We start from the raw sequence: 22900 nt of genomic DNA, 5'->3' as shown, positions 1-22900 counted from the left end.
GGCTGGAAGTCCTCCAACTTCAAAAGTTAGAGCACATTCAACAAGAAAGATGGCTACTTCTGCCGCATTAGTATCGGGAATATCACTCCCAGACATTTGCAAAGCGGTACGTGGTCAGATGTCCATACATTAACCAGGAACTACTGTCTGGACACAGAATGGAAAGGAGATTCAGCAGTGGGGCAGGCTGTACTGCGCCGACTGTTTCTTTAAGGTACTTCATATTTTAAAGATTGTTTTGTTTATGAAGTATTACATGATATGTTTGCTTTTTCTTATATTTCATTTGTATATATGTAGTCTTTGTTATTTTACACATTCTGAGACACACACTCCATTATGTAAGCTAGAAGATCTCGTAGTCTTTGAAAATGCTCTATCTGAACTATAAGGAAATGAGTTCTTAACCATAAAACGCTTTTCAGGGATGAGATACTGATTTCTAGTCTGATTCAAGTATGTGAATATATGATAGATTTTAATGCTTGAGAAAAAACAAGTTACTTACCTGTACACTGTGGTTCTCCAGTATTGATACCTGTCATAGATTCACATGCAGCCCGCCCACCTCCCTGTTTGTAAGGTTGACCACTTTTATCTCATGATAATATCCTTGGCTCACACTGGTGCTGGAAATCTGAGGTATGGGGGCTCTACTGGGGATTGTGATCTTAGGGCTGGCGTCTCATTGGCTGACCTTTGGACCATATAATGATGGTGATGGGTTACCAAAGTATGATGCATTCGTATTGGTTTTCATGGAGTTTTTTCTTTTATACTGCTATATTTTCTAATACCATGAGACTCCCACTATGACAATGGGGAAGATTCAAGCATGTGAATCTATGAAAGATACCAATACTGTAGCACCACAATTTATAGGCAAGTAACTTGCTTTTTTTAAACAGATTTTATTATTTTCATTCCATTAAAGTATCACTGTATGGCATCACAGTCAGTATTAGGGGCATAGAGTGTCTCACATTATATTACAATAATACTATTCCAAAGCATTTTATCGGCCAATCTTACATCAAACATTAATACCTCTATTTCTTCTCCTACATCGCCTTAATAGGAATCTTGTGATACCCTGACAACTTAGTATTGGGCTAACTATTGTCTGCTATACCAACTCCATCCATATATCTATTCAGATTATGAAGAAACTTGTTTGTTTTACATCTCTTACAAATATATTGTTACCAAAGGTAAGTAACTTGTTCGTTTGCACTTGTCTGGATATGGGTGTCTCAGTAGTGGAGATTTTAAATGCATTTGAAGGTCTCGGCTATGCTTAAGGTTGCAGCGATTAGCTCTGAATCTGATCACCCTAGATGGTTTGACAAAGTTTGTTCTAAATATCTTCACTTTTTGAAAGCCACTCGCAAACACTCCCATAGAGGTAAGGAGCTTGTTGCTAAATGCTGGCAACATTACAAGATGGCTCTCAAGAATTGTAAGCATGTAAGGCTGCTTGGGAGGACCTAGCTAAAGCATTTGAATTGAAAGACAGTACTCTCTTCTTGCGGGTGATTAACACACCCTGCTTTACTGAGCCTTCAGGACTTATATTGTGACATCGTATTTCGGAGCACCAGTGGGTGGAACATTTTGAGGGCATTTATAATGTAAGGCTTTTGGATAGTGGGGTGGGTCTGTCACACCTCACGCTGGGGAGAGCTAATGTAGTCTTTACCCTCGAGGAAGTTTGTCAGGGTATTCTGGCCCTATCCTGTAATAAAGCACCAGGCCCTTATGGTATACCCCCTGACTTATTTTGGGATAAAACTGATGTATGGGGGCAATGTGAGAAGTTGGCCTGGCATATGCTGTCTGCTAGTTATAGTGGGCACCTTGCACCAGTCCAAACAATCCTTATTGATGATAGGTTTAAGACAACCTTTATTGAAAGCTATCCTAGTGGTAGCTATGGAGAGCAGCCTTCAGGCTAAGTCTTGAAGGAGTGTAAAGCAGCCTATTTTACCAGATTATAACCTCTTGAATGTCTAAATGAAAGGAGAACCACACAAGGTATATATAAAATATATGCATTTATTACTAAACACTCTCTAGTAATCTCTTTATGAGATTACAGCGTGAAGTACACAATTTAAATGCAATGAAAGTGGTAATAGAACCACGACTTGACTAGACAGAAGGCCTAGAGCCTGTACAATCGCTGGGACCACAAAGAACCACCCAAGGTAGTGACACAGGGGACCCACGGGGGACACTTGCAGTGTGAGAACACAGCTGCGAGACGCCATTAGCTTCTATGAGGAAAGTAGTGGTTGGAATTTTAAAGATTAAGGACACTTAGGAGAGGACTTTGAGCAAACCCCTATAGACCTAAGGGGTTCTAGGGCCAACACCCACGGGAGCACCAAAGTACTCGAGTTACCTCACCCAGGGAAGCCGGGTGCATAGGTGTCAAATGGTGTCTGGAATCGTTATTGATTTCAGTGGAGATCTGATGCAAAGTGCTGCTGCCGTGAAGAAGAAAAATGTCCGGTGTGATCCAAGCCTGGACCGAAGATGTAAGGAACCTGACAGCAGAGGTGACAGAGTCTGGGTCACTTGCCAGTGACCAGGGGCACGATAGACGAATGCCCACTGATGTTGGGTGATTCAGGTGCGAAGAGGAGAAGCTTGACTTTGCAGCCACGAGGACCAGGAGTCGTTAACGATGACCAGGAGCTGGAGTCGTGCTGCCCACGAAGGATGTTGAGTGCTGCGGCATCGGTGTTCGGATTAAACATTAACAAGCCTTGGCAACAGCAACACACGCAGGAAGAGATAAGATGGTTCGGTGTGGACCAGCAAGGCCCAGGGGACTCCCCAATTGGTGGAGAGTCAGGGCACATCTGGAGCAACCAGAGAAGCCCAAGTAAAGTTAAATTTGCCTTCTCAGGGACCCACCAGTCAACGGACCAGGAATTGCGAAGGTACCTCGAGCAAAAACACAAAGGCCCAGCTCACGGTACACTCGTGGAATGTAGGCCAGCAATCTTTGGTGGAAAAGCTGCTCAGGGTCTGGGCTACAAGCAACCCAATGCACAGCCTCAAGGATCGTCGAGATGCAGATGCACTTGCAAATGTGCACGTGTCCAGGGGTTCCGGATCCACGGTACCCACGAGGTCCATGGTTCTCAATCTTGCTGGGGACTCGGGTCGGCCTCTGGAAAGTCTGGAAATCCACCTCCTGTGTTGCAATTTCTTCGGGGTCCAGCGTGAGCTTCGGGGATGCCAACCGGTCAGATGAGTCTGTGGTGCCTGCCACGCAGGGGAGAAATTCCTTTACTTCAAGGGAGATTCTTCAGTCATCCAGCGTCATACAGATCATCGAAGTTCTAGGATTCAGTATCAGAGTTTCTTCCAGGTGTAATCTAAAGACCTGTTGCCAAGAGTTCCTATCTTATACCCAAGGAAGGGGTGGGGCAAACTCTGGGAACCCACCTATGGGCAGGTTTGGAAAGAGGGGTGGCTACACCCATTTCCTTTGCCCAGTTTCGTGCCTGAGCAGGGGCTGGTAGCCCCTGCATCCGGTTTGAACTGGGCTATACACAGGGGCACAAATGTGCACCCAGTACTGACTTCAAATCACTCTTGGAGTGCACCCACCCAGCCCCAATACACTAAAGTCTGTCTGGGTGTAGTATGGTTGATGGGCCTCCTTTTGCGTGCATGTTAAGTTAGCGTGGCTTATTAGAAGTTTAAATGCCATTTTACCTTTTGCTGCTTTTTGCACACGACACTGCATAGCTGTTTTTGCAAAGCTAGCATTCACGAAGGTCTATACATGAGAAAGGGTTTGTTTTTCGACATCTCTAGACATACATTGTGCCCCCAGTCTGTACAGTGAGTGCTGAGCCTTGAAGGTTATCATAACATGTGAGCCTGTTTATCGGCGTGTCCGAGTAACACATTCTAGACACAACATTGTGGCAGCTGTAAGCAGAGTAGGATTCTGGCGCCTTTATCATAGCACACTTGCCTTAATTTCACACATTTGGAAGATTCCAGGGATGAAGAGAGACTAGCTGATCCAGATGTAATTTACACTTACTGAGCGGACAGGTAATGGGGTCCCCCAAAACAAATTCAAGAGACCTTTTAAAGTTTCATAATACATAGTTCCTATATAGGGAGGGTGTTTAAACTAGGCGCTTTATCACCTGTTTGCACTATCATTGTAATATGATTCCTCCTTTTGTATTTTATGGAGTTGTAACCATGCTGACCATATTATTTTTAAACATATGTCTGCTTATGTTGGCTAAGATACTGCGCATGAGATCACGTCGTTAAAATAAATATTTTAACCTTACCGTGTCTCTTTTTTACTCCTGTTGTAGACTGGTATGAGAGTATAACAAAAGAATGTTCTCACTTTCCACCATTCCTGAGATGGTCCTAAGTCGCATGTTTTAGGTTGTCTAATCATAGGTCACTTTGCTACAGAACGAAGAGCTAATAAGACACTGATTGCTAGCTGGTTGGGGTTTTCTAAGTACTGAGGTGAGTTTCTGGTACACCACAATTCACTAATGTCCTAGGTCTCTGTGCATAGTTCTGTGTATGGGCCGAAGTCCTTGCAACATGGGAGGTGGTGACACCTCCATGTGACAGGAAACCTATTGTCCCGGCCTCCCCTGCCGGAGTTTCATCCAGCAGCAGGAGGCCAGATTTGTGTCTGTGGCATCCATTTCGTGATGCCAGGGTTCTTTTAAACTGGTACCGGGTGTACCGGGGTGTACATGTTTCCTTGCAGCGATTCCAAAGTTAGCATTTACCGCGAGGTTATAATGCACTTAACAGTATATGGTCTGGCTGCATCACAGAACAACCGCGGAGAATAGATTCTAAAGGCTGCAGAGGGGCCCTTCTCATGCACGGGTACCCTCTCACACTAAACCCAGCACCCTGCCTTCAAGATTGATAAGGCCTGCCATAGGGGTGACTGATAGGTTTATATGTGTGGTGATATAAGGTAGATATTAAAAATAGGGAACCTATATCTATGTAAGGGGTGCATACACCTCCTTACACAGGCTGCAGTAGCAGACCTGTGGTTTCATTTTGGAAGGCTGTCCAGGGGTGGCATAATACACGATTCAGCCCCTTGTAAGCCTCTGGGGTACCTATGCCTTTGGTACCTAGTGTACCATATAGTAGGGACTAATAAGTGTACCCCAGTAACCAAACTGGAGTGTACCTAAAGTACATGGAATAATTTTAGAGGAGAAAGCAGATAGGATGGGGCCCTGAATAGCAGGATCCCAGCCGAACTAAGTCAAAAACCATCAAAACACCAGGAAAAAGTAGGGGCAACCATGTAGTCAGATTCCACCTTCCTACAGGCCAGTTTTAACTCTGAGTGAGTGAGAGAGATCCACTGTCATGGGCCTCGGGCCATTATTGTCCCGATTTACAAAAAGGGATATAAGGACAACCCACAATGCTATCGCCCAATATCGCTTATAGATGTGGTTGTTAAAGAACTTGGTAGGATTTTGTTAAATAGGCAAGGACAAAATATTTTCTGAGGCCAAATATGGTTTCCGGCTGGGCAGGTCCACTATTGACCTGTGTGATAATTTATATCTCATCTATATATATAAAAACGAAAGTATGTCTGTCTGTCTGTCTGTTTGTCCTTTATGCATTACTGCACCATTCATCCGATCGCCATCAAACCTTGGGAAGTTGTTGAGTACACTCCCGCAAAGGTTTCTAACATAACATTTTTTTAAATATTGGACCCCAGGGCCCGCATAATCTTTCGAATACTGATGTACGCATCAGACGGAAAAACAATAAATCGTGTATCCACAAGCACTCGAATAAATAAATAGAATTAAAACACCATTCATCCGATCGCCATGAAACTTTGGAAAGTTGTTGAGTACACTCCCGCGAAGGTTTCTGGCATAAATTGTTTTTAAAATATCGGCCCCCCAGGGCCCTCATAATCTTTCGAATACTGATGTACGCACAAGACAGAAAAGCAAAAAATCGTGTATCCACTAGCACTCGAATAAATAAATAGAATTAAAACAGCATTCATCCGATCGCCAGGAAACTTTGGGAAGTTGTTGAGTACACTCCCGCAAAGGTTTCTGGCATAATTTTCTTTAAGATATCGGCCCCCCAGGGCCCTCATAATCTTTCGAATACAGATGTACACACAAGACGGAAAAACCAAAAATCGTGTATCCACAAGCACTCTAATGAATAAATAGAATTAAAACAGCATTTATCCGATCGCCTGGAAACTTTGGGAAGTTGTTGAGTACACTCCCGCAAAGGTTTCTGGCATAATTTCTTTTGAAATATCGGCCCCCCAGGGACCTCATAATCTTTCGAATACTGATGTACGCACCAGACAGAAAAACAAAAAATCGTGTATCCACAAGCACTCAAATAAATAAAGAGAATTAAAACAACACTTTGAAATGTTTTCCATATTAAAATGAATAAGTTTCAATAAAAAATGACACAATGTAAATTGAATGTTATCATAACGAGTTTCCTTGAATTTCCTTTCTTCGGAGAAAGCAGCAACGCGTCAGCTAGTCTATATATATAAAAACGAATGTATGTGTGTCTGTCTGTCTGTTTGTCCTTTATGCATTACTACACCATTCCTCTGATCGCCATGAAACTTTGGGAAGTTGTTGAGTACACTCTCGCGAAGGTTTCTGCCATAAAATCCTTTTAAATATCGGCCCCCCAGGGCCCTTATAATCTTTCGAATACTGATGTACGCACAAGACGGAAAAATAACAAATCGTGTATCCACAAGCACTCGAATAAATAAATAGAATTAAAACAGCATTCATCCGATCGCCAGAAAACTTTGGGAAGTTGTTGAGTACACTCCCGCGAAGGTTTCTGGCATAAATTTTATAAAAAGATCGGCACCTCAGGGCCCTCATAATCTTTCGAATACTGATGTACTCACAAGACGGAAAAACAACAAATTGTGTATCCACAAGCGCTCGAATAAATAAATAGAATTAAAACAGCATTCATCCGATCACCAGGAAACTTTGGGAAGTTGTTGAGTACACTCCCGCGAAGGTTTCTGGCATAAATTTTTTTTAAATATCGGCCCCCCAGGGCCCTACTAATATTTCGAAAACTGATGTACACACCAGACTGAAAAACAAAAAATTGTGTATCCACAAGCACTCGAATAAATAAATAGAATTAAAACGACACTTTGAAATGTTTTCCATATTAAAATGAATAAGTTTCAATAAAAATTACACAATGTAATGTTATCATAACGAGTTTCCTTGAATTTCCTTTCTTCGGAGATCGGAGCAACGCGCGACGGGTAAGCTAGTTATGGATAAGTATACTGTTGCCCAGTCTGACTCGCATCATTAGCATTTATGGAACTAACATCATTTGACAGGGTAAATCGTAGCAAACTTTGAGATTTGCTAATTTTGATTGGGGTGGACCCAGAAATTGTATCTCTATTCTCAAATTTCCAAGCCAGCAGCTCAGCTGCAATGAGGTACTCTCTGGGGACGGAGGTTTCAGAGCTTTTTCGTACTAGTAGAGGAGTTCCTTACATTAATGGCTGTAAACAAGTTCTTGCGTCAGTGCATATTGACTGCCCCAGAGTAGAACAAGATTGTTGCCGGTCTTGCAATACGCTGATGATGCGGTGCTTATGGAACATACGGCAGTGGGATTGCAGTGTTTGCTGGACAAGTTTGTTACCTATATGGATAGTTTGGACCTGGCAGTTAATTTTTCCAAGTCATATGCCTTGGTAACTGGCCCTTGCTCCACACTTTCCAAAACTTTCAGGGTGAGGAACCATACTTTAGCAAGGTCCTAGCGTTTCCCTATTTGGGGGTATTATTTGATGTAAACTTAACCTCCTGGTTGAGGGTAAGACTTGAGATATGGCTAAGACCACAGTGGCAGCTGCAAGTTTTGCTCAAAGGCCGGGCTTGTGGTCACCGGCTACTTTAGTTAAGCTTTTTCAGTCTAAGTGCACTTCTATGATGTTATATGACAGCCAAGTTTGGGGCTACAGTTGGATAGGTAAGATCCAAATAGCAGAAAATGCATTTCTGAGGCATATACTGCAGATTCCGAGAAGTACCCCGGCATTCACGGTTCACGAAGAGCTGGGTCTTAGATATATCAGTAATCTTATAGCTCTCATGCCCCTGCTTTGTTGGGTTAAGATTTGGACTGGGGAAGGCTTACAGTTTAATAGCTTGATCTTGTCAGATTGATCACATGTATAAAATTCCCTGGATAGCATATGTGAAGGCGATTCTGGCTAGTCTAGGGAGGGCAGATATAATTATAACCATCATTCCCTGTGCCCGTTGGAGAAAAAGAGGCTAATGGATTTGTTTTTGGACGTGCCTCTATAAAACGTGATCAGCTAGAACTTGGTCTGGGGTCATCTAATACTAAAATCTGTATAGGGAATGGAGCCATACCTTTCCCTTTTATCCAACGGAAGGGACAGATTTGTGGTGGCTCGATTTTGGTTCAATTTGCTACGTCATCTCCTAACTTCACTGAGTGACTGGTTCAGTTCAGGCTCCTTAGGACCCCGTGGCTGCAACAATATGTCTCCATAGTATACTCTACATGTTGAATTTTTGAGTAAATATTTTAGTGACTCCAGGAAGCGTTTCCTTCTTCCAATTTTAAAAGCTATGGACATTGTCCATGATTGCCCAGTGCTTATTTCTCTGCAGCTACTGCCTAATGTACACATTCTCTCTGTGATCTCAAGTGTCTTGCATGCTGCTGTAAAGTCTAGGCGCTCTGGATTGGATTAATTTTGCTCTGGCCTCAGAGCTTGATTTGTTATCAGTATTTTAATGCTGTTGTTTATATTCCTTTTTAAATCTTTCTAAACTGATATACAAATGTATTTATGGATTTATGCACTTTTATGATTGATCTTACAATCAAATAAAGATTTTCATGAGGATGATACTGTTTTACCTGTAAAAATCTATAACTTCTAAAGTACTTAACTGATTCTGATGGTCAGGGGGCCCGATTCACAGAACTAACATAAGACAAAATCCTAAACGTACTACTTTTGGTATTCACAGAATGCACTTACTATGTTTGGTGTTCACAGAATGGATTTACGCCTCCTAACTTTACGTCCGCACTCAGGCCGGAGATTCCGGCCCGGAGGTGGGGATTCTGGCCCAGAGGTGGAGATTTCAGCCATGGCTAAATCTCCGCCACCGGCCGGAATCACCAACTCCGGGCCGGAATCCTCACTTCCGGGCCGGAATCCCCACCTCCGGGCCGGAATCTCCGCATCCGGGCCGGAATCTCCGGCCCGAGTGCGGACGTAAAGTTAGTAGTCGTAAATCCATTCTATAATTACCAAAAGTAGTAAATGCATTCTGTGAATACCAAAAGTAGTAAGTTTAGGATTTTGTCTTAAGTTAATTCTGTGATTCGGGTCCTTGGTGTCAAACATTACATAAAAATCGATGTAATTTTTGTAAATTGGTATCAAATTTCTTCTTGAAAGTGTATCTCATTTATTGACCCTGGGTAGTGTAGGAGAGTAGGGTCTGCTATCCTATGGTCACCCCAAATTTTTGCTTTTTGCTTCACTGGTTTATGACTTAATGTGGCTGTGGGCCTGCTAATCAGACCACAGCCTGCTGTTCTCTCTCTAAATTAATGCCAATGCACATTAGGTGCATTACGAAATTGGAACTGGTTCACCTTATTGGCCCCTGTAACAGTGTACCCCAGGTACCCAGGGCATAGGTGCTTCCAAGGCCTACCAGGGGCTGCAGCACGTATTGTGCCACCCCTGGCCTGGCCTCCATATTTGACACAACTGGCTGATCACTCAGCTGGGGTAAGTCGGTGTAACCACCCCTTACTAAAATGGACACATATGTTCCTATCAGCCACTCCTATGGAAGGCCTCATCAATCCTGGAGGCATAGTGCTTGGAAATATGTGGGATGGTGCTCTGGCATGAGCTGAGCCTGTCTGGAGCTTTCAGAACCATGTCCTTTAGCTGTTTGATGATACTGCCATACCAGTACCTCGCGGTTAAATGCTATCTTTGGTTTGGCTGTATCAAAACATGTCAAGTAAGGTGTCATACGAATTGGAATACTACCCCCTCGCCAGTTCTGGCGACTGGGGTAGCATTCCACCCTTCTAGAGGGGTACGACATGTACATAACCTGAACCCCGGTTAAAGTTAAACAGAGCCTCAGCATCACAAAATGGATGCTGCCCCCACAGACACAAGTCTGACCCCCTGCTGCTGGGAGTCCTTCCAGCGAGGGCAGCTTGGACAAAGGGTTTCCTGCCTTGGGAGGTGCTAGCACCACCCCAGACAGGATTTTGTGTATTGGGTAGGACAGGGCGGAATAGAATCAGACATGCCTGGGGCACACAAGGTGTCCCTGTGCATATGCCAGTTCAAACCGGTGCTGGGGCTCTACAGCCCCAGTCTTGGTGCAAAGCTGGACAAAGGAAAGGGGGTGTAACCATCCCCCTTCCTGTTCCCACCCAGAGGAGGGACCTAGCAGGTAATCCGGCCCCTAGATTTGGAATAAGAGTAGGAGCTGTGTCCCAAGACTTCAGATCATCCTGAACTCGACTTGAAACTAAGAAGAAAACTGGACTTCGACATTCTGTTGCACAGAAGACTGAAGAGAATCTCCCTTGTGGCCAAGGAGTGACCACCCTGTGAATACAGGCACCAACCAGCAACTCGACGTCTGCTTTGCTGCCGCCTCCCGCCGGAGCCCGAGCCCAGAGCCTGACAAGACCCAGACTCTCAGACATCTCAGAGCCCAATCCACAGTCCCTGAAAAGAAGAGACCCGTGGAGGCACCGACAGACGTGGGACCGGACATCTTGGAAGACCCCCGACGAGCTGACTGCGCAGCACCCGAGGCACCCTCGATGCTGTGCTTTGGGGTTTGAGAAGCCCCGACACCGAGCAGCATTTGCACCGAAGATCAGCCCCCCAGCATCTCCACGATCTGCGTGGGGCCCTTTTGCACTTTGCCACTCGACGCGCCATCCCGGCCACTTGCCACGTGACTAGCGGCCATCTTGGCGACGAAAACTACAACTTACACCGCTGGTCTGATTGCTCCAGACTGGCCCTTGCTCCCCTGGAAAGGAGCACCCGCTCTGACCTTGCTGGTCCGAGTGAGAAGCTTGCATCGATTCCTGCGTGACTTGCATTAGCCAAGGCCTGTTTGCTCCGATCAAGAAGCCGACACCGCCAACAGCTAGAGCCTTTGTGGCACAGCTCGTGACCAACGCCTGGACGTCCTTGACCTCTTCGTGTCCACGTGGCTGCAGAGACAATCTTCACTTCTTCACCTGTTTGCACCCGACATTGCCTGGTTCCATCCTGGTTCCACGGTAGTCCCTGGCTAGTGACTTTGAACATTGTCCCCTCTGCTTTCAGGTCTTCACCTCTTCAGATCCACCCTTGGATCCACCGGAACTCTCCTCGACGACCCGCCTGCAGCATCTTCAGCTCCAAGCACCATCGACCTGCGTGACGAAACCTGACACTACTTCGCTCCTGTGCACCCGCTTCCTGTGGGTGAGGTAACTCAGCAACGCCGGTGTTCCCACACTGGTATACACCTCTAGTGCCTGTGTCTAAAGTTTTATCCTTGTAGGTCCATCGGAAGGTTCCTAAAACACTAACTTTGTAACTTTTACGCACCATTGACATTGCATTGGTGCATGCGTGCGCTTTAAGCGCTGCACCCGAGTCCCGCGGGCCTTTCCCGACTTCATCACTGCTAGTCCCGAACAGCTCCAGCGATTCCCCAGGCCCTAGGCCTCTTTCCTTTCCCCATAGTGGTTCTTATACCACTATTTTAGTATATGGTTTAGGTGGCCCCTAGGGCTCATCCATATTGTGCAACTTTTGTATATTTAAACTGTGTTTTGTTTTAACGCATTTGCTTCTGTGCTCATAAAGAGTATAGGGGATATTTCTAGAAATAAATCTATATATATTTTCAATATATATCTGTGTGGTGTCCTTTCATTTGGTATTCAAGGGGATTGTGTATGGTAAAACAGCTAGCTTCACATGCCTTTACAGAGTTTAGCCTAAGACTGCTTAGTCCATGCTACCCCTAGGATAGCTTGTCTATAAGGTTGACTTACAACCAATCATCATAAGGGTTGCTTGGCATAGTACAAGGTGATCACTAGAACTAGTGAGCATCATATACTAGGCCAACTTCTCACATTGGTGAGCAGCGGATTGGGATTTGAGCTTGCTGTTGTTTTCCCATTACTATCTTTGAGAGTATCATTTGAAAGATCATACAGGTACCTGATAGGTACACTAAAACAAGACTAGTATACTTAAGTTCTACTGAACTTAGTTGTTGTAGAGGATAGGGAGTAGCACACCCTGACTACAACTACTAGATAGGTTTGGTAGGTAAACACCAGTGTAGGTAGATTGCAACATATCCACCCACACTAGAGCAATGTCTGGAGCAGAGGGATCCACTGGACCTATCTCTGTTGAGAGTGACCCTCCAAGGGCACCATCCAAATTTGCTATCTTTAATTTTAAAGAATTGAGGCAGCTGTGTTCCTTAAGAGGAATTAAAACGGGTCCTACCCCTACAGCAGATCACCTTAGAGAGCTTTTAGAAAAGTCTGAAGCTCTAAAGACCTCCAAACCAGGCCCCTCAGGGAATGGAGATGGAGGCTCTCTCACAGAAGATGATAACACTGATACCCCTGTCCCTGTCATCCAGATAGATGAGGAAAACCAGGTCACTGGAGATACTCTGCCAGAGGATGAGGAAGAAGAGGAAGAGGAGGAGGAAAGTGGGTCTGATGATGAGAGAAATAGTCAGGTGTTAGTCAGCAGGCTTAACCAGGCTAACTTAAGCTTATTTGGGACTGAGAGTGGCTCCAGCCCATTAAGACCCCCAAATGGACTTAACCAGGAGCCCAGGAGGAGGAGGAATCACTCAGGTGAATCCAATACCTCCCATGCTTCTAGAGGTTCTCATGGACACTCCAGAAGGGAGTTGTCTAGACCTCAGAGAAGGGAACATGAGGCCAAAATGAGAGAGGCTGAGCTTAGGATCCAGAAGCAAGAATTAGAAGTTGCCCTGGCCAAAGAGAAACTTACTAGAGCAAGGCAGCCTAGAGAGAGTGGATTAGGATCCACTGGTGGCAGCACTATCCCTAAGGATAAAGACAGGTCCTATGACAATAGAAACCTGAGTAAGATCGTGCCCCCCTACAAGACTGGGGATGACATCCACAAATGGATGACTGCACTTGAGAGAGCCTGCAGAGTACAGCAGATCCCTCAGGAGCAGTGGGCAGCAATCTTGTGGCTCTCCTTTGAAGGTAGAGGCCGAGACAGACTCCTCACAGTCAGTGATGGGGATTCTAGAAACGACCTGGTCCTGAAGAGTGCTCTGATTGATGGGTTAGGCTTAACCACTGAACAGTACAGGTTAATGTTCAGAGACACCCAGAAGACACAGACTCAGGACTGGTCTGAATTTGTTGAATGTGCCACTAAGGCTCTGGAGGGCTGGTTGCTGGGAAGTAAGGCTACAGACTATGAAGGATTGTACAATTTACTGATGAGAGAACAGATTTTAAATAACTGTCAGAACCAGCAGTTGCATCAACATTTGGTTGACTCAGATCTTACCTCTTCCCAAGAATTGGGAAAGAGGGCAGACAAATGGGTTAGAACCAGAGTTAAGCAAAAGAACCAGAACCAGAACCAGGGTGGTGACCAAAAGAAAACAGACCAGAAGGGTGGGGAGCAGAAAGCTAAAGACCAGAAGTCTTCAACAGGGCCCCAAACTAATACTGAGGGTGGGTCCCAAACTTCCAAGAAGAAGAAGAAAGAAGGTCAGAGAAAACCCTGGTGTAGTACATGTAAAAATACCTCTCACTGGACAAGTGAGTGTAAAAAGGGTGGAGCCCCCAACACTGCAGCCCCTAAGCACCTGCACCCAATAGTACTGTTAGCAGTGTTGGTCCACAAACTAAGGGGGTAGTAGGCATCACCTTGGGAACTGAGGGAGATTCTGGCCTAGTCAGAACCCCTACACAGGCTGTTCTGATTTGTGATGTGGAGATTGAATTGTCCACTACTGTCAGTCCCAGTAATCTGGGCAAGTACAGGCAGACGCCTTTGATTAATGAGAAAGTGGCTCAAGCATACAGGGACACATGTGCCAGTGTCACCATGGTGACACCTAGCTTTGTGGACCCTGGACAATACCTACCAGGTGATAATTACCTGGTGACCAATGCCAGCAATGTCACTACTACACATAGTGTGGCACTTGTTAACTTTTCCTGGGGAGGGGTAACTGGCCTAAATAGAGTTGTGGTTAGTGCTGATCTCCCAGTAGAATGTTTGGTGGGCAATGACCTGGAGAACACTCTATGGTCAGAAGTTGAGTACAGGACTCATGCAGAGATGTTAGGGATATCATCACATGTCCTTGCTGTGACCAGGTCACAGGCCAAAAAGTACCTCTCTGAACCTCAGGTCTTGGATCCTGGAACAATGGACCAAGTACCTTCCAAGAAGAAGAGCAGGAGGGTGAAGGCTGTGCCTTCCCAACTGCCTACAAGTGAGGATCAGCCTTCACAGGAAGATGATCTTGAGATACCTGAAGGAACTGTCCCTGAAGAGCTTGAACCTGATCAGGTTGAGTTTCTGGGGACAGGGGGACCTTCTAGGGAAGACTTGGGGCAGGCTCAGTTAACCTGTCCTTCCCTTGAACCCCTCAGACAGCAGGCTGCTGCTGAGGCTGCTGGGAATGCTCAAGGTACCCAATCAATCAATCAATCATGCCATTTGTATAGCGCACTACTCACCCGGGAGGTTCTCAAGGCGCTTGGGGGGAGGGGGTATGCTACTGCTCGAACAGCCAGGTCTTGAGTTGTTTCCTGAAGGCGAGATGGTCCTGGGTCAGCCGAAGGTGGATGGGGAGGGAGTTCCAAGTCTTGGCAGCCAGGTAAGAGAAGGATCTTCCTCCGGCGGTGGCTCTTCGGATGCGTGGTACGGCTGCGAGGGCGAGGCTGGTGGACCGTAGCTGGCGGGTGGGCGTGTAGAAGGTCAGGCGGTCGTTGAGGTACTTGGGGCCCAGGTCGTGGAGAGACTTGTGTGCGTTGGTGAGGAGCCGGAATGTGATCCTCTTGTCGACGGGGAGCCAGTGCAGGTTCCTCAGGTGGCTGGAGATGTGGCTGCGTCGGGGGACATCCAGGATAAAGTATATTGGGATGATGGGCTCCTTTATTCAGAGGGTAGAGACCCCAAGCCTGGTACAACCAGGAGGTTGGTCATACCTCTGCAATTTAGGGGCTTCCTTCTTACCTTGGCCCATGATATTCCCCTAGCAGGACACCTAGGCCAGAATAAGACTTGGGACAGGCTTGTCTCATACTTTCACTGGCCTCACATGTCTGAAGATACCAAGGAGTTTTGTCGCTCCTGTGTAACCTGCCAAGCCAGTGGCAAAGCAGGTGGTACCACAAAGGCCCCCCTGATACCACTACCTGTGGTGGGGGTGCCTTTTGAAAGAGTGGGGATTGACATTGTAGGTCCAATGGATCCCCCTACAGCATCTGGGCACAGATTCATACTGGTGGTGGTGGACCATGCCACCAGGTACCCAGAGGCAATTCCATTTAGGACCACAACAGCTCCTGTTGTGGCCAGGGCCTTACTTGGAGTTTTCTCCAGAGTGGGGTTTCCTAAGGAGGTAGTATCTGATAGAGGTGCCAACTTCATGTCAGGATACTTAACAGCTATGTGGAAGGAATATGGTGTCAACTACAAGTTCACCATTACCTATCATTCACAATGCAATGGGCTTGTTGAAAGGTTCAACAAGACGCTAAAGGGCATGATCAAAGGATTACCTGAAAAGCTCAGGCGAAGATGGGACATCCTTCTGCCCTGCCTTCTGTTTGCTTACAGAGAAGTCCCACAAAAGGGGGTTGGCTTCAGCCCCTTTGAATTGTTGTTTGGGCACCCTGTAAGAGGACCCCTGTGTTTGGTGAGGGAAGGATGGGAGTTACCTCTCAAAAAGCCCAAGCAAGACATAGTGGACTATGTACTTGGTCTCCGCTCCAGGATGGCTGAGTATATGGAGAAGGCATCCAAAAACCTTGAGGCTAGCCAAGAATTACAGAAAGCTTGGCATGACCAAAAGGCTGTCTTGACTGAGTACCAGCCTGGACAGAAAGTATGGGTGTTGGAGCCAGTGGCCCCAGCAGCACTCCAAGACAAATGGTCTGGACCCCATACTATCATTGAAAAGAAGGGAGAGGTTACCTACTTGGTGGACCTAGGAACTCCCAGGAGCCACCACAGGGTGCTCCATGTTAACAGGCTGAAAACATATGTTGACAGGGCAGACATGGGCTTGCTCATGGCTACAGATGAGGGGCAGGAGGAAGAGAGTGACCCTCTCCCAGACCTGCTGACTCAGAACCCTGAGGATGGCTCAGTCGATGGTGTGGCCTTAGATGGCAGCCTCACTGAACATCAGCAAAATGACTGTAGACAAGTTTTGCAGGCATATCGACATATGTTCTCCCTGACACCCAGTCAGACTAACTGGTGTACCCATGTGGTGGACACTGGTGATAGTCTCCCTGTAAAGAACAAGATTTACAGGCAACCTGACCATGTCAGAGATTGTATCAAGACTGAGGTGCAAAAGATGCTGGAATTAGGTGTCATTGAGCCTTCAGAGAGCCCCTGGGCTAGCCCAGTGGTTCTGGTCCCCAAACCTCACACCAAAGATGGAAAGAGAGAGATGAGGTTCTGTGTGGATTACAGAGGACTCAATGCTGTCACCAGGACAGATGCACACCCTATTCCAAGGGCAGATGAGCTCATAGACAAATTGGCTTCTGCCAAGTATTTGAGCACATTTGACTTGACAGCTGGCTACTGGCAAATCAGGTTAGCTGAGGAGTCTAAGGCCAAGACAGCATTTTCTACCCCAGGTGGGCATTATCAATTTGTGGTGATGCCCTTTGGTTTGAAAAATGCACCTGCCACCTTCCAAAGGTTGGTGAATCAAGTCCTTACTGGGTTGGATGACGTTTGCGCAACATATCTGGATGATATTGCTGTCTTTAGTTCCACCTGGGAGGATCACCTGGTCTACCTGAAGGAAGTGCTAGAGGCTCTGCAGAAGGCAGGCCTCACTATCAAGGCAACCAAGTGCCAGATAGGGCAGAGTAAAGTTGTATACTTGGGCCACCTTGTAGGTGGAGACCAAGTTCAACCACTGGAGAGTAAGATCCAGACCATAAAGGACTGGTCCCCTCCAACTACCCAGACTCAGGTCAGAGCTTTCTTGGGCCTGACTGGGTACTACAGGAAGTTTGTTAAGAACTGTGGGTCCATTGTGACTCCTCTTAATGATCTGACATCCAAGAAGATGCCCAAAAAGGTTCAGTGGACAGTAAACTGTCAGAAGGCATTTGATGACCTGAAGAAGGCCATGTGCTCTGCACCTATCCTGAAGAGTCCTGACTACTCAAGAGAGTTCATTGTCCAAACAGATGCTTCTGAGTTGGGAGTGGGAGCTGTGCTTTCACAACTTAATGTAGATGGTCAAGACCAGCCCATTGCTTTTATTAGCAGAAGGCTGACCCCCAGAGAGAAATGTTGGTCAGCCATTGAGAGGGAGGCCTTTGCTGTGGTGTGGGCCCTGAAGAAGTTGAGACCATACTTGTTTGGCACTCACTTCAAGATTCAGACCGACCATAAGCCCCTCTTATGGCTTAATCAGATGAAGGGTGAAAACCCCAAACTGCTCAGGTGGTCCATTTCCCTACAGGGGATGGACTTTACAGTGGAGCACCGCCCAGGGACTGACCATGGTAATGCAGATGGTCTCTCCAGGTACTTCCACTTAGAACATGAAGACACAACTGGTCAAGGTTAGTCTAATGTCCCTGCGTTTGGGGGGGGGGGTTGTGTAGGAGAGTAGGGTCTGCTATCCTATGGTCACCCCAAATTTTTGCTTTTTGCTTCACTGGTTTATGACTTAATGTGGCTGTGGGCCTGCTAATCAGACCCATAGCCTGCTGTTCTCTCTCTAAATTAATGCCAATGCACATTAGGTGCATTACGAAATTGGAACTGGTTCACCTTATTGGCCCCTGTAACAGTGTACCCCAGGTACCCAGGGCATAGGTGCTTCCAAGGCCTACCAGGGGCTGCAGCACGTATTATGCCACCCCTGGCCTGGCCTCCATATTTGACACAACTGGCTGATTGATCACTCAGCTGGGGTAAGTCGGTGTAACCACCCCTTACTTAGGTGTGGTATGCCTATGCCTAACCTAAAATGGACACATATGTTCCTATCAGCCACTCCTATGGAAGTCAATCAATCATCAATCCTGGAGGCAGAGTGCTTGGAAATATGTGAGATGGTGCTCTGGCATGAGCTGAGCCTGTCTGCAGCTTTCGGAACCATGTCCTTTAGCTGTTTCATGATACTGCCATACCATATACTCTTAAGTGCATTATGAACCTCGCGGTTAAATGCTATCTTTGGTTTGGCTGTATCAAAACATGTCAAGTAAGGTGTCATACGAATTGGAATACTACCCCCTCGCCAGTTCTGGCGACAGGGGTAGCATTCCACCCTTCCAGAGGGGTATGACATGTACACAACCTGAACCCCGGTTAAAGTAAAACAGAGCCTCAGCATCACAAAATGGATGCTGCCACCACAGACACAAGTCTGACCCCCTGCTGATGGGAGTCCTTCCAGCGAGGGCAGCTTGGACAAAGGGTTTCCTGCCTTGGGAGGTGCTAGCACCACCCCAGACAGGATTTTGTGTATAGGGTAGGACAGGGCTGAATAGAATCATACATGCCTGGGGCACACAAGGTGTCCCTGTGCAAATGCCAGTTCAAACAGGTGCTGGGGCTCTCCAGCCCCAGTCTTGGCGCGAAGCTGGACAAAGGAAAGGGGGTATAACCATCCCCCTTCCTGGTCCCACCCAGAGGAGGGACCTAGCAGGTAATCCGGCCCCTAGATTTGGAATAAGAGTAGGAGCTGTGTCCCAAGACTTCAGATCATCCTGAACTCGACTTGAAACTAAGAAGAAAACTGGACTTCGACATTCTGCTGCACAGAAGACTGAAGAGAATTTCCCTTGTGGCCAAGGAGTGACCACCCTGTGAATACAGGCACCAACCAGCAACTCGACGTCTGCTTTGCCGCCGCCTCCCGCCGGAGCCCGAGCCCAGAGCCTGACAAGACCCAGACTCCCAGACATCGCAGAGCCCGATCCACAGTCCCTGAAAAGAAGAGACCCGTGGAGGCACCGAGAGACGTGGGACCGGACATCTTGGAAGACCCCCGACGAGGTGACTGCGCAGCACCCGAGGCACCCTCGATGCTGTGCTTTGGGGTTTGAGAAGCCCCGACACCGAGCAGCATTTGCACCGAAGATCAGCCCCCCAGCATCTCCACGATCTGCGTGGGGCCCTTTTGCACTTTGCCACTCGACGCGCCATCCCGGCCACTTGCCACGCGGCTAGCGGCCATCTTGGCGACGAAAACTACAACTTACACCGCTGGTCTGGTTGCTTCAGACTGGCCCTTGCTCCCCTGAAAAGGAGCACCCGCTCTGACCTTGCTGGTCCGAGAGAGAAGCTTGCATCGATTCCTGCGTGGCTTGCATTAGCCAAAGCCTGTTTGCTCCGATCAAGATGCCGACACCGCCAACAGCTAGAGCCTTCGTGGGACAGCTCGTGACCAACGCCTGGACTTCTTTGACCTCTTAGTGTCCACGTGGCTGCAGAGACAATCTTCACTTCTTCACCTGTTTGCACCCGACATTGCCTGGTTCCATCCTGGTTCCACGGTAGTCACTGGCTAGTGACTTTGAACATTGTCCCCTCTGCTTTCAGGTCTTCACCTCTTCAGATCCACCCTTGGATCCACCCGAACTCTCCTCGATGACCCGCCTGCAGCATCTTCAGCTCCAAGCACCATCGACCTGCGTGACGAAACCCGACACTACTTCGCACCTGTGCACCCGCTTCCTGTGGGTGAGGTAACTCAGCAACGCCGGTGTTCCCACACTGGTATACACCTCTAGTGCCTGTGTCTAAAGTTTTATCCTTGTAGGTCCATCGGAAGGTTCCTAAAACACTAACTTTGTAACTTTTATGCACCATTGACATTGCATTGGTGCATGCGTGTGCTTTAAGCGCTGCACCCGAGTCCCGCGGGCCTTTCCCGACTTCATCACGGCTAGTCCCGAACAGCTCCAGCGATTCCCCAGGCCCTAGGTCTCTTTCCTTTCCCCATAGTCGTTCTTATACCACTATTTTAGTATATGGTTTAGGTGGCCCCTAGGGCTCATCCATATTGTGCAACGTTTTAATATTTAAACTGTGTTTTGTTTTAACGCATTTGCTTTTGTGCTCATAAAGAGTATAGGGGATATTTGTAGAAACAAATCTATATATATTTTCAATATATATCTGTGTGGTGTCCTTTCATTTGGTATTCAAGGGGATTGTGTATGGTAAAACAGCTTGCTTCACATGCCTTTACAGAGTTTAGCCTAAGACTGCTTAGTCCATGCTACCCCTAGGATAGCTTGTCTATAAGGTTGACTTACAACCAATCATCATAAGGGTTGCTTTGCATGGTACAAGGTGATCACTAGAACTAGTGAGCATCATATACCAGGCCAACTTCTCACAGGTAGAACAAATGTTCAACACTACCCTCTGATGAGCTTAAGATGCTCGCCCCCACTACCACAAATAGAGCACTTGGGATTATTAATTTAAGTCATGTAAGCCAATAAGGGTAGTCTGGTTTTGCTGCATAGTGTACCTCATTTTGGTGTACTACATAGAAATCCTGCTTCCTACAGTGAGTTATTAGAAGTATCCATCAGAAGAACACTGTTTCTGATGGAAAACTCTATATAACCACAGGTTTACACTGAAGCACTGCAGGTACACTCCATGCGTACCATAATTCATGTATGCATCATGTAAAGTGCGCACAAACTATCCATACATGACCCCTTCAACCTGCCCAAACCCCTTGTCCTATTCTCCACAGGTACCTGGCATTTTATTGAAAGGAGGCTCTGCAGGTTGCAGCTCATAATTCCATACAGAGTTTACAATTTGTTAGACTCCATTAGAGAGGTTCACCACACAGCACAGTTCCATACACCAGAGGTTAAAATGTGAAATACTGGGAATTTTCATAGGTTAGAACTAATTTTCCTAACACTGATGTAAGTTGTGGTTCCTTGTTTCTTTCTACACAGGTCACACGGCATTTGTCAAAACTATTTGACAGCATGTCCAATTTGGAGTTCAAGAAAGATCAAAATCAAAAGCCTGAAAAAGTTGCATTGGGAATGTACAGTAAAGAAAAGGAATATGTCACTTTTGATGCCGATTGTGACTGTTCAGGGCAGGTTGGTAATGTTTTACTCATGATATCTCTCACCCATTTAAACAGTCCATACTGTGATATTGAGAAACATGCTTCAAAAATGAAAGTATGCCAATCCATGGGTGCCATAGCATTAAAATTCCTTGATCTTCTTGAGACCCAAGGTGTTAAAGATGTCATGTGGCAGTTATTTTATGAGCAAAGGCAAGAGTCAGTTGTTTGCCTGAAATGTTTGATTTCCCATGATCATTTTTTGCCATTCTCGCACATTTTCCTTCCAGCTAAATGTGCAAGATTTTCTTTTATTCTTATCCCTGCGCAAGCCAGTGTTTAATACCGTGCTACACCCGGTGTATGGACTGAGTGACAAGTAACATGTAGTCTTTTTCCAGTCATTGCTTTGAGTTCAGATTAGTTAGTCAGCCCAGACAAATCAACTCCTATTGTTAAGGTGTAATGAGGTGAATTTCACCCTACTTAGAGTTACTTGGAAATCTGCTAAGACAGGCCTTATGAAAAATAAATGATATTGTTATGGTATATTCTCTATGGAGGTATCCTTATTAATATTCATAAACCTGCATATTACCACGCATGTGCAGGATCTGGGAACCCCTTTATAAACTGTAAGACAAATGTGTCTCAGGTGAAGCAAATAAAACAACCCTGTGATGATAAGCAACATATGTCTTACAGTGCAGTTTTTGGATACATTTTCTGAAGAAATCTATAAAATCAATACTAATGCAAACTGATCACAGACACAACTATGAATGTATAAATGCAATAAACTAGTTTTCATTAAAAAAATCATAATTAGTCATTATTACAGTAATAAGCCTATCTGATAAAGACTTCTAGCCGCAGATTTCTTACCTTGGTCCGGAAGATTTTTTGATAGCAGTACCCTGCGTGCCTGTAGGTGGCGTAATTCAGTTCCTCATGGTGTTGTACGTGCTGGAGTTGCCTTGCGCAGTGCCTATAAAGGGGCCGCTCCTGTGTGCTGCCATCAGCTTCTTTTCGCAACTTGCCACGGCAGAAGCACAGAACCAAGAGCAATACTGATCACTGGTGTGCTTACCTAGGGCCTTGAGAATAGGACACAAAAAACTTCCTAATAGCATCCCTGCTGGTCATTCACATGTAATATAGTAATTGCGGCTTCAGCAGGGCTTAATTTGAAAAAATATTTGTGCCTGGGCTATTGACAGTAAGACTCGACAGATTGCACAATTGGTTGCCCCATCAGCACGGCCAATGATAGTGCCAATACAAAAAGTAGCAATCACATTCTTACAAATTTGACAATTTGTTCCAGGCCTCCAAAGGTATAAGAATGGCTCAAGGGGCAGGTATTAGTCATTGTAAATTTGAATTGAATTAATAAACAGCTATTGTTA

The 22900-nt window shown here is 46.1% G+C and overlaps 1 protein-coding gene across 4 annotated transcripts in view; it reads left to right on the top strand.

Moving 5' to 3' along the window:
* Window positions 1–22900, top strand: part of DNAH17 (dynein axonemal heavy chain 17) — a 12633448-nt gene that overhangs the window by 4428308 nt on the left and 8182240 nt on the right. For all 4 annotated transcript variants that reach the window (XM_078653923.1, XM_078653924.1, XM_078653922.1 and 1 more), the window contains one exon: window positions 21370–21522. In XM_078653923.1, coding sequence (XP_078510049.1) covers window positions 21370–21522 — 153 coding nt within the window. The remainder of the gene's footprint in view (window positions 1–21369; window positions 21523–22900) is intronic.

This window comes from Lissotriton helveticus, chromosome 7, assembly GCF_964261635.1.
Source record: "Lissotriton helveticus chromosome 7, aLisHel1.1, whole genome shotgun sequence".
Taxonomy (NCBI): Eukaryota; Metazoa; Chordata; class Amphibia; order Caudata; family Salamandridae; genus Lissotriton; species Lissotriton helveticus.
This window is presented reverse-complemented; position numbering and strand designations above follow the sequence as displayed.